We start from the raw sequence: 9,419 nt of genomic DNA, 5'->3' as shown, positions 1-9,419 counted from the left end.
TTATCTCAAATGTGCATACACAAAATGATACCAATTGATAGCAAAGCCAAGCACAATTGCACATAACAATGAACCATAACAAGACTCAGAATATCCTTTAAATAAACTAGGGGTACCACATTCAAAGTTCACAAACAACCATAAAATAAGATCTGCTTACTTTATCATTAGTATCAGTATCAAAATTAACAAAAAAAAAAAAAAAAGGTACCCAATATTTCAATAACAGCTAAAATATTTGGTTATAAAAACCCCCACCGAGTTACCTCAGTACCTCCTAGGGCCACCAGCACCCCGACCAAACACCTGGGCTGGAACAACAGGCTGTAGCTCAACTTCTTCAAGCCCGGGCATATCGGACATGCCAAGAGAAGCAAGCATGTCAAGGGTCTCCTTATCAACCTTAATCTGGTCGGTCTTAATGGCAGACTCTTCAGGCACAAAGTCCATACGGCGCTCACGTTCCTCTTCTTGTAGCTTCAATGAGATGCCTCGCACTGGACCCTTTTGAATCCTCTTCATCAGGTGGGTAGAGAATCCAGCAATCTTGTTACGGAGCCTTTTTGAGGGTATGATGGCAACCTCCACCAAGATCTTCTTGTTAGTGTGGAAGTCTAGGGTCATTTTCGAGTAGTACCTCTCGATGACCTGGCGGGAAGACTTCTTCACAGTCTTGGTGCGAACACGACCCATTTTAGAGAATTATCTGTTCCTACAAAGACAATAATCGAAGATACTATAATTCCTTTTCTTACTTTCTCAAAGAAAATCTAAGAAACAAACAGTGAAAATGAAATTACGACTAATGTATCATTATGCCGGTTCACATCGTCAAAATAAACAATTAGTTTATACACACCCCATCAACCTTGATACAATTATTGTCAAAGAGACCATCTACGATAAATGTAAACAAAAAAACACTATCTGCAAATGTATGAAAAGAAAATGAGCTAATTACGCAATGATAGAAGCGATTCTCTTTAATATCACACAAGTTCTCACTCTCAGTTTTATGTTGGCAAAACATCTATTCAAAGGCTGAATATTTAAAACACAAAACAAACTATTCATTGGTTTGTTTGCAAGGTAAAATGAGAAAAACAAAAAACCCAGAAAAATAAAACACTATTTATCTTAAATTTATCAACAAACAGCTTATATCAAATGAACCTTAAAATCATATAGCATAACAGGGATTCTACTATTGGGCACCAATGCAACTAAGAAAACAAACAAAAATCAAATTTACTTATATTTCCAAAATCCCAAAACCCTTTGCTAAATCTTTCAAGAGACAACTAAAGCTTAATTTTTGGCTCATACCCAGTAAAGCATTTTTCCTTAGTAACACAAAAATTAAATTAAGTGACACAAATAAGTAGTATCTATTTATGGGTCTATAAAAAAAAAATAAATAAAAAAAATCATATGATAGCATCATAATCTTCCATTTTTCCAACAAAAAACATAAGATCAGGGAATTTTGTTGTTTCTACGTTTTGATGAGAACTCACCGGAAAGAGATGAAGAGCCGAAGGAGCCTCTGAGAAGGAGAGAGTGAGGAAAAGAGGCTGCGGCTGCGAAAGACGGGTGGGGAAAATGAATGCCTATATGGGTTAAAGATTTAAAGGAGAGAGACTGGATTTAGGGTTTCTCATGAAACCCCACACTGAGCTTTCTATTGTCTGTGGATGCAGTCGTGGACTTTACAATAAGAGCCAATCAATATTCGACATGTGGTGGCTCATATATATATATATATTATTTTATTTTAGTTTGATTCCACTTTTGGCCCTAAGACCGTTTGTATCAAACTGATTATAATAGAAAAATAAGTAGAATTTATATAGTTTTGCTTAAAAATGATCTACATCAATTTGTGTATAAATGTGTAAATTTATAAATCTGCTACAATAATTATGTAAATTTATAATGATACTATTCATTATGTATTTAGTTTTTTTTTTTTTTTAATGTATTTCGATGATAAAGTAAGATAATGAATGATGGTTGTTATGTAAAAAAAAAGATAAATGATTTTAAAAAATTAAGAAAGATTGATATTTTAATGAAATGTAATGAAAAATAAATAATCTAATTTGAGATGTTTTGAAAAGTAAATATGTAAAATAAAAAAAGTAAGTTAATATGTTAAAATTAATAGAATTTTTTGCACGAGTTGATGCGAATACTCTAACGTTTGTATTGTTTTCATTATTTTTATTTAAATTTTAAATTTTGGCAAAAAACCCATTTTAGTCCCTACATTTTCATGCGATTCCCATTTTAGTCCCTAACTTTTTTTTTCATCGATTTTAGTCCCTACCCTGAAAAACGCGTCTCGTTTTAGTCTCTAATGTTACATCAGAGATGGAAATTGCACAGCTGACAAACAGAAAAAATTAAAAATATTAAAATAATACCCACTGTGTCCACATAGCTTTCCACGTTAGTCTCTAAATTAAAAAAAAAAAAATTAATTTATTAATTTTAATTAAATAAAAAAAATTTTTTTAAAAAAAAAAAACTATAAAACCCAAACTATTTTATTAGTAAGGCAAGGTTTGAAACTATTTTCGTTTCTAACAATTCGAGCAGCAACAATTCTTCATCCTAAGATATTACCCAAAGAATATTAGTTACCACATCATCAGATGTTTAGAGTAGCAAATGTAGAAACATTCTTGATCACCTTGAAAAGTAAGCCCATCCTCATCAAAATTTTCCCAACACTCACCATCAAACACCAAGTCATTGGCTCCCCTCTTACAGGTAGAGACCTTCTTATAGGATTTGATCTCCTTCATCAGATACCTAGCCTTAAATGGTCCTCAAAAGGACTCATGCATAAACAGCACCTTCTCACCTGGACCCAATTTCCTCATTTATTTATAGTTGATCCCTTTGATTCTCTAAGATTATAGATTATCAATGATTGTTGTGCAAACAGCCACTTTGAATTCCTCCTTAAAAACTCAAACCCTTTGTGGAAAAACCCAAATTTCTTCATCCATTTACCCTTCAGAGGGCCTCATTGAACCCACAACCTCCCTATGGGCATGTGAAGCCTTTTATGTCAACAAGCATGCTGAGCAAGTACGAGGAAAACTCAGATTGATAATCAATTACCAAGATCTCAATCATTTCCTTGCAGATGACAAATTTCCTTTGCCAAATAAGAGTGCTCTTTTTCAGCATCTTTCCAATGCCAGAATATTCTCAAAGTTTGATCTCAAAGTAGGATTTTGGCAATTAGGAATCCATCCGGAAGAAAGATACAAGACGGCATTCTGCATCCCTGACCATCATTATCAATGGACTGTCATGCCTTTTGGTCTTAAAAATGCTCCATCCCAATTTCAAAAAGCAATGGTAATGCTGTTCCAGCCCCTCTTAACAAATGCATTAATTTATGTGGATGATATCCTCCTGTTCTCAAAGGATGAAGAGTCCCATGAAAAGTTACTCACTGAATTTTACAATTTAGTGAAATCTCAAGGGATAATGCTTTCAAAAAAGAAAATGGTCATAGGACAATCTTCCATAGACTTTTTTGGAGTAAATATTTCAGACAGAAAGTACACTTTGCAGTCTCACATAGCTGTTTCTCTTGGTGAATTTCCAGATAAGCTCACAAATGCCAAGCAAATACAACAATTCCTCGGAATTGTCAATTATGTGTCAGATTTCATCCTAAAGATATCCAAATACAGGAATTGTTTGGCTTAATTACTGAAGAAATCACCTCCAGAATGAAATTATGTTCATACAAAAGCAGTCCAATAACTGAAGAAATTAGCAGAAAAGCTTCCCCCTTTGCAGATCCCAGGATCAGGTAAACGAATATTGCAGACAGATGCAAGTAATGAATACTGGGCAATAGCTCTTTTCGAAGAACTTGATGGCAAAAGAAGTATTTGTGGATATAAACGTGGTTCATTCAAGCCTTCAAAACTTCATTACCACTCCACTTTCAAAGAAATCCTAGTAGTCAAACATGGGATTGAAAAATTTCAGTTCCATCTCCTTTAGCATAAGTTTCTAGTAGAAATGGATATGTCTTCCTTTCCCAAAATGCTTCAGTTCAAAAGAAAATGCTTCCACACCCTCAGTTACTCAGATGGTCAAATTGGTTTTCACAATGGTCTTTCCAGGTAAAACATATTAAAGGCAAAGATAATCTCATCACTGACTACCTTTCTAGAAAGCCTCCTGTCCTTAATACCGTTATTATTCCTCTACCCTGTATATCCTATCACTGATTCATCCTCATCCTCAAGCCCCTTTGCAGAACTGGATGATATCCTTACCATGATAGAAACTCTCCCTCCAGAAATAAAAGACCAAATAAAAACTTTGACCCTCCAAGCCAGATCCAAAAGAATCATTAGGACCCTTCATGAGTACCTTAAAAAACACCAGTGTCATTCCTAGCTATCTTCCCTGACATAGACCAACCATGGAAAACCCCTTTTGCCTTTTGGATAACCAATTGGAATGTTGCACATTACCTCTACATGTGGTATTTACTCAATGAGTATTACCTATGTCTTCATTTTGAACCTGAATTCTACAGGTATCTTTTCCCACATGGCAATAAATATTTTCACAAATTCTGGTTCGAAATTTTAAAAAATGATGCTCATGATGGTGAATAGACAAAGTATCCCAAAACAGAATATCCAAGATTTGGCCATAAAGTCACTTCAGCGTGTCTAGTAGCTAAGCTCAATTCCAAAAATGACATCCGGGCATAAGGAATTCTCCACCCCTCAGAGATGCATTGGGTCACTAATTCAAACGACACTCTCCATACACATGCACATGTTCATTGGGTATCCTGTTATCATGCTCTTACAATGGCAGAATCTCTTAATAAAGGAAACCTCCCTGAAATAATACCAACTGATCCAAATGTTTGCAGACAACAATGGGGAAATGCCTAATCCTCTTGTGGGATATGATGAACCTCACTATCATAATCATGATCTAGATGATGTTGATGAAGAATGGCTCCAAGGAAGAGATGGATGGGATTAGATATGTTTTACACTTAAAAAAAAAAAAAGGTCTTAGAAACGTCTTTAGACATAATCCTTTATCTTTCACTGTTCACTATCTATGTCTTTGTCAGAAGCTTATTTGGGGTAATCCACTCCTGCAGATAGGCCCCTACGTAGCATGACACTTGTTGACCAGCCCAAGTAGGCCTCAACTCTTCAGAAGCTTATCCTGACATATGAATTAATATGGTGGCAGATCCTTATCTGCATGAAGACTCTTAAGCCAGGCCCCTACCCTTATTATTAACACTTGTAAATCCATAAGGGAGGCCCCTACTTTCCTGATATGTATAATGTATGTTGTATTGCCTATAAATAGAGACCATGTAAGCCTGAGAAGGCAAGAGAGAAAAGGGAAGCTTTCATAGTTAGCCTAAATGTCCTCTAAGTCTCAGGTGTCTGATGTAAAAAAGGTCCTCAATCTAATAATATCAGTTGGTTTATTATATCTGGTTCTGTGTTCCATTCCTTATACACATACTATCTTTTATACTTTATTAGTGGCCTACGTTATTTACCAGTTTCTATAATTCATCTGTTTCATAATCTTCTTGCACTCCTTGTTTCAAACCTTGCCTTACTAATAAAATAGTTTGAGGGATTTGGTTAGTTTTTAATAAAATCCCAGCAAGAACAACAAATTAAAAACCCAGTAAGAACAAGATCAACAAAACACAAACCCAGCAAATTTAAAACTCAAAAAATTAAATTCAAACCCATATTTCAAACCCCTACACACCAAAACACTTCAGAATCCACCATACCCACGGCTACATCACACCCACACTGACATCCAGTAACATTTCCATTTGTTTATAAACAATTGAATAATTTATGAGTACCTGTAGTGTCAATTCCACCATTGATGAACTCGAAACAAAGTGTGACTAGTTCAGGATTTGTCAGTGATGAATTACGATTCTCGATCTGGAGGTCAAAGAGGGTGTCGAGGTATGAAAACGACATTGCCATTTTATCAGATCTAGGGTTTTTGAGTGCCTTCCTATGCTTCTCGATGTGCGGGACCATGAAATCGATTTGCTGTTTTCGAACCTCCAAGGCACTCTTCCTTTGCTTTGAGAAAAAGGGGCTCAAAATTAGGAGATAATCATCGATTCTTGGATTGAGTGTGATCAATACACTTTTCATCACCTGATCAAATTTTTCTTTCATCTCTTCGTCCATTTTGAACCCAAAACACATTGATAAGAGGATACAAAACACAACAAAGCGAGTGTTTTTCAAGACCCAAACAACACCATCATTGGACTTTGCCTTAGTTCGAAGCCTATTGATGAGTTTCTCCACAGCTGTGTCCCTATTATATTCAAAATGGATTGTGTTTTGTTGATCTTGTTCTTGTTGGGTTTTAAATTTGTTGTTCTTGCTGGGTTTGGTTTTTATTTCTGTTTTTAATTTTTTTATTTAGTTAAAATTAATAAATTAATTTTTTTAATTTAGAGGCTGACATGGAAAGCCACGTGGACACAGTGGGCATTATTTTAATATTTTAAATTTTTTCCGTTTGCTAGTTGTGCAATTTCCATCTCTGATGTAACGTCAGGGACTAAAACGAGATGCATTTTCCAAGATAGGGACTAAAATCGGTGAAAAAAAAAAGTTAGGGACCAAAGTGGGAATCGAGTGAAAATGTAAGGACTAAAATGAGTTTTTCGCCTTAAATTTTTTATGGATTACTGTTTTCATTTTTATCCTTAGGGTTCGTTTAAATACCGCTTATTTGCTGAAAACTGAAAATATTATAGCAAAATAATTTTTAAATGTGTGAATAGTGTCGTGTGACCAATTTTTTATGAAAGTTTTGTTAAAAAAAGAGGTTTGTGAGTTTTGTGAACAGTGCACGGGACTCACTGAACCCATTTTCTCAGTGTTTTAAAAGTTTCATTTTGAAACTTAACTTTTGGTTCCATATTCAAAAGGACACTATGGTCTATTTTTATTAGTGATCTCACTGTTAATTACCAAATGGGTGTTTAGTTAACCATAAAATATAACTGTTACTTATCTTATAAGAGCACTTGCATGATAGATCAGCTACGGTATAATGATTTAAGGGCTAAAGTTTGCTCAACCAACCCCAAAGTCATCCACATCAATTTTTATATCCATTATATAAAATGCATTTTTGTTATAATACTTGTGTAAATATATACATGCACTGATATCGTGCATGATTTTTTCTAATTTCATTGTGTTTTTTGAGGATGAAGAACGAGAATGGATAATAATTGTAATGTGTAAAGATAAATAAACAATTAAAAAAGAATAATGTTTGACAACAAATTTGGTTGTAGCCCAAGTGTAATATCCCAACCAATTTGCTTGATTATTTGTTATGGATTTACATACTTTTAATTACTTGAGGTGCATAAGACTTTAATACTTTGAAGCATTAGGAAAAATATCATAAAGGTACAGTAAAGATGTAATTTTAATAAGGTTGGGCTAATTGAGAATTTAGAAACATGGAGACCAATTGGTCATTTGAATTTTAAATACTTAAGGGTATATGCCCATTAGTCTTTGCAATGTCTCTTATAAAATTATCTCCAAAATTTTGGTATTAGGCTTAAACCTCTCATGGACTTGCTCATAACTCCTTATCAGAATGCTTTTGTTCAAGGTAGAAACTTTACTGATAACATCCTATTAGCTTGTGTCACAACTCAAACATGTACTTCAGAATTTAAAGTATGACCAGTATGTTAATATTAAGTTTACCTCAATGCTAATACGAACCAACTTAAGCTAAAGGGGCTTATCAAAAATCATTTCTTGTGTTCATTTTTTCTTTCTTGCATAAAAGCCATAATATACAAAATTGATAAAAACCTTGAAACTTCATTTCATTTCGAATTTTGCAAGATTATAACTTAGCTGAAACTTAAAGTATTCGTCTAATTATTACATAACTAAATGTTTAGCAAAACTCTTATTTACAAGCCTAACCTTTTATTATCAATCATTGCTTTTGTAGCCAAAGCACTTCTTATAGAGGGTTGAGCACTGGGGGTTGTTCTAGGAGCAAAATAACTCTTAATTTTCTTCTTTCCTCTTATTTGACCCATATTAGTGTCAACATCCTTTCCCCTAGATTTTCGTTTGCCTAATGTTTGAGGCGGACTCTTTTGAGTCTTTTCAACAACCCTAACCTCATCCTCCTCCTCCTCCTCCTCCTTATCATCATCAACATCAAATGGATCACCATATGGGTTCCCAATTTCTGATTGAATCCTCTTTTTAGTTTGTTTAGATTTTTTCAAGTCTTCAATCATTTGTTTAATTTGAAACCTAATATCAGATGAAACAACTTTACATGATTCAACTTGACCCCTAATCCCAGCAAGATGATACTTAAGTCTAGTAATACCACCCCCTTTAATAAACTTATTACAATGCAAACATATAGTGTTATTTTTTGCGTTAGGCACTACACGGGCATGAGCCCATGCGGGATCCTTTGATCTTGCTGGGGCAGAGGCCACAGAAGCAGAAGAAGTACTAGCTAAACTATGATGAGTACGATGATCAACCATAGTTTACTGTTTAATGAAATGAAATGAAATTCAATCAAATGCAATAGCTAAAATTTAATTTAATTTGCATGAAGTGAATGAACAAACAAATCACATATCTTAAATTCTTAACTCTTACGCCTTAATCTTAACTCCTAAGTTCTTAACCACAAAACAAATCATAAGAAAAAAAATTTATGACAATCCAAGAGAAATAAACAAACAAAAGACTGAAGCTTAAGTTCTTAACACTTAATCACACATATCTTAAGTTCTTAACACTTAATCTTAAGATTCTTAACAAATCATAAGAAAAAAAATTTATGATTTGGCTGAAGCTTCAATCCGAGAGAGTGAGAGTAGAGAAAGAATACATGATTTGATCAAAACTTCAATCTGAGAGAGTGAGAGAGTCAGAGATAGAGGGAGTCACAAGAGAGTGAGAGATTGATGAGTAAACTTAGGAGTTAGGAGTAAAGAGCACAGCACAAAGACTCCATAGAGAGCATAGCACGACGGCAGTGAGTGAAAGAATCCAAGAATAGAAATAGAAGAGGAATATGGGGTTAGGTTTTTTAGTAAAGTCCAAAATGACGTCGTTTTGGAGTCTTTGGACCTTTACTTTTTTTTTTAATAACAGGCCTAATCCTGTACCGGCTGAAATTTGCATCTCGGCCGAAATTGGCTAGAATTGACCGGAATGGCGGGAATGACTCAAAATTGCCCGAAATTTGACCCGAGGTGGAACATGGGGTATTCTGGTTCCAGTTTGCATACCAGTACGAAAAATTACGGTCGTTCAGGCCGGAACAGAACG

General features: G+C 34.5%; 1 protein-coding gene across 2 annotated transcripts; it reads right to left on the bottom strand.

The window, feature by feature from the left end:
- Positions 1–34: 34 nt before the first annotated feature.
- Positions 35–1,649, bottom strand: LOC111984799 (small ribosomal subunit protein eS17x). 2 transcript variants are annotated; one of them, XM_024016422.2, is made up of 2 exons: positions 1,518–1,649; positions 35–712 (listed from the first exon to the last, which is right to left on the bottom strand). In XM_024016422.2, exon 2 carries the CDS (start codon positions 691–693, stop codon positions 268–270), a length of 426 nt encoding a protein of 141 aa, XP_023872190.1. In that variant the 5' UTR covers positions 694–712; positions 1,518–1,649; the 3' UTR covers positions 35–267. The 2 variants fall into 2 exon arrangements, with proteins under 2 accessions (XP_023872190.1, XP_023872191.1); XM_024016423.2 differs by having other exon boundaries at positions 35–706; positions 1,518–1,646.
- Between the last annotated feature and the right edge of the window lie 7,770 nt (positions 1,650–9,419).

Source organism: Quercus suber, unplaced genomic scaffold (assembly GCF_002906115.3).
Source record: "Quercus suber isolate HL8 unplaced genomic scaffold, Cork oak 2.0 scaffold_32, whole genome shotgun sequence".
In the NCBI taxonomy this organism is placed as follows: domain Eukaryota; kingdom Viridiplantae; phylum Streptophyta; class Magnoliopsida; order Fagales; family Fagaceae; genus Quercus; species Quercus suber.
Note: the sequence above shows the minus strand (reverse complement) of the source record. Positions and strands in the feature narration are given on the sequence as shown.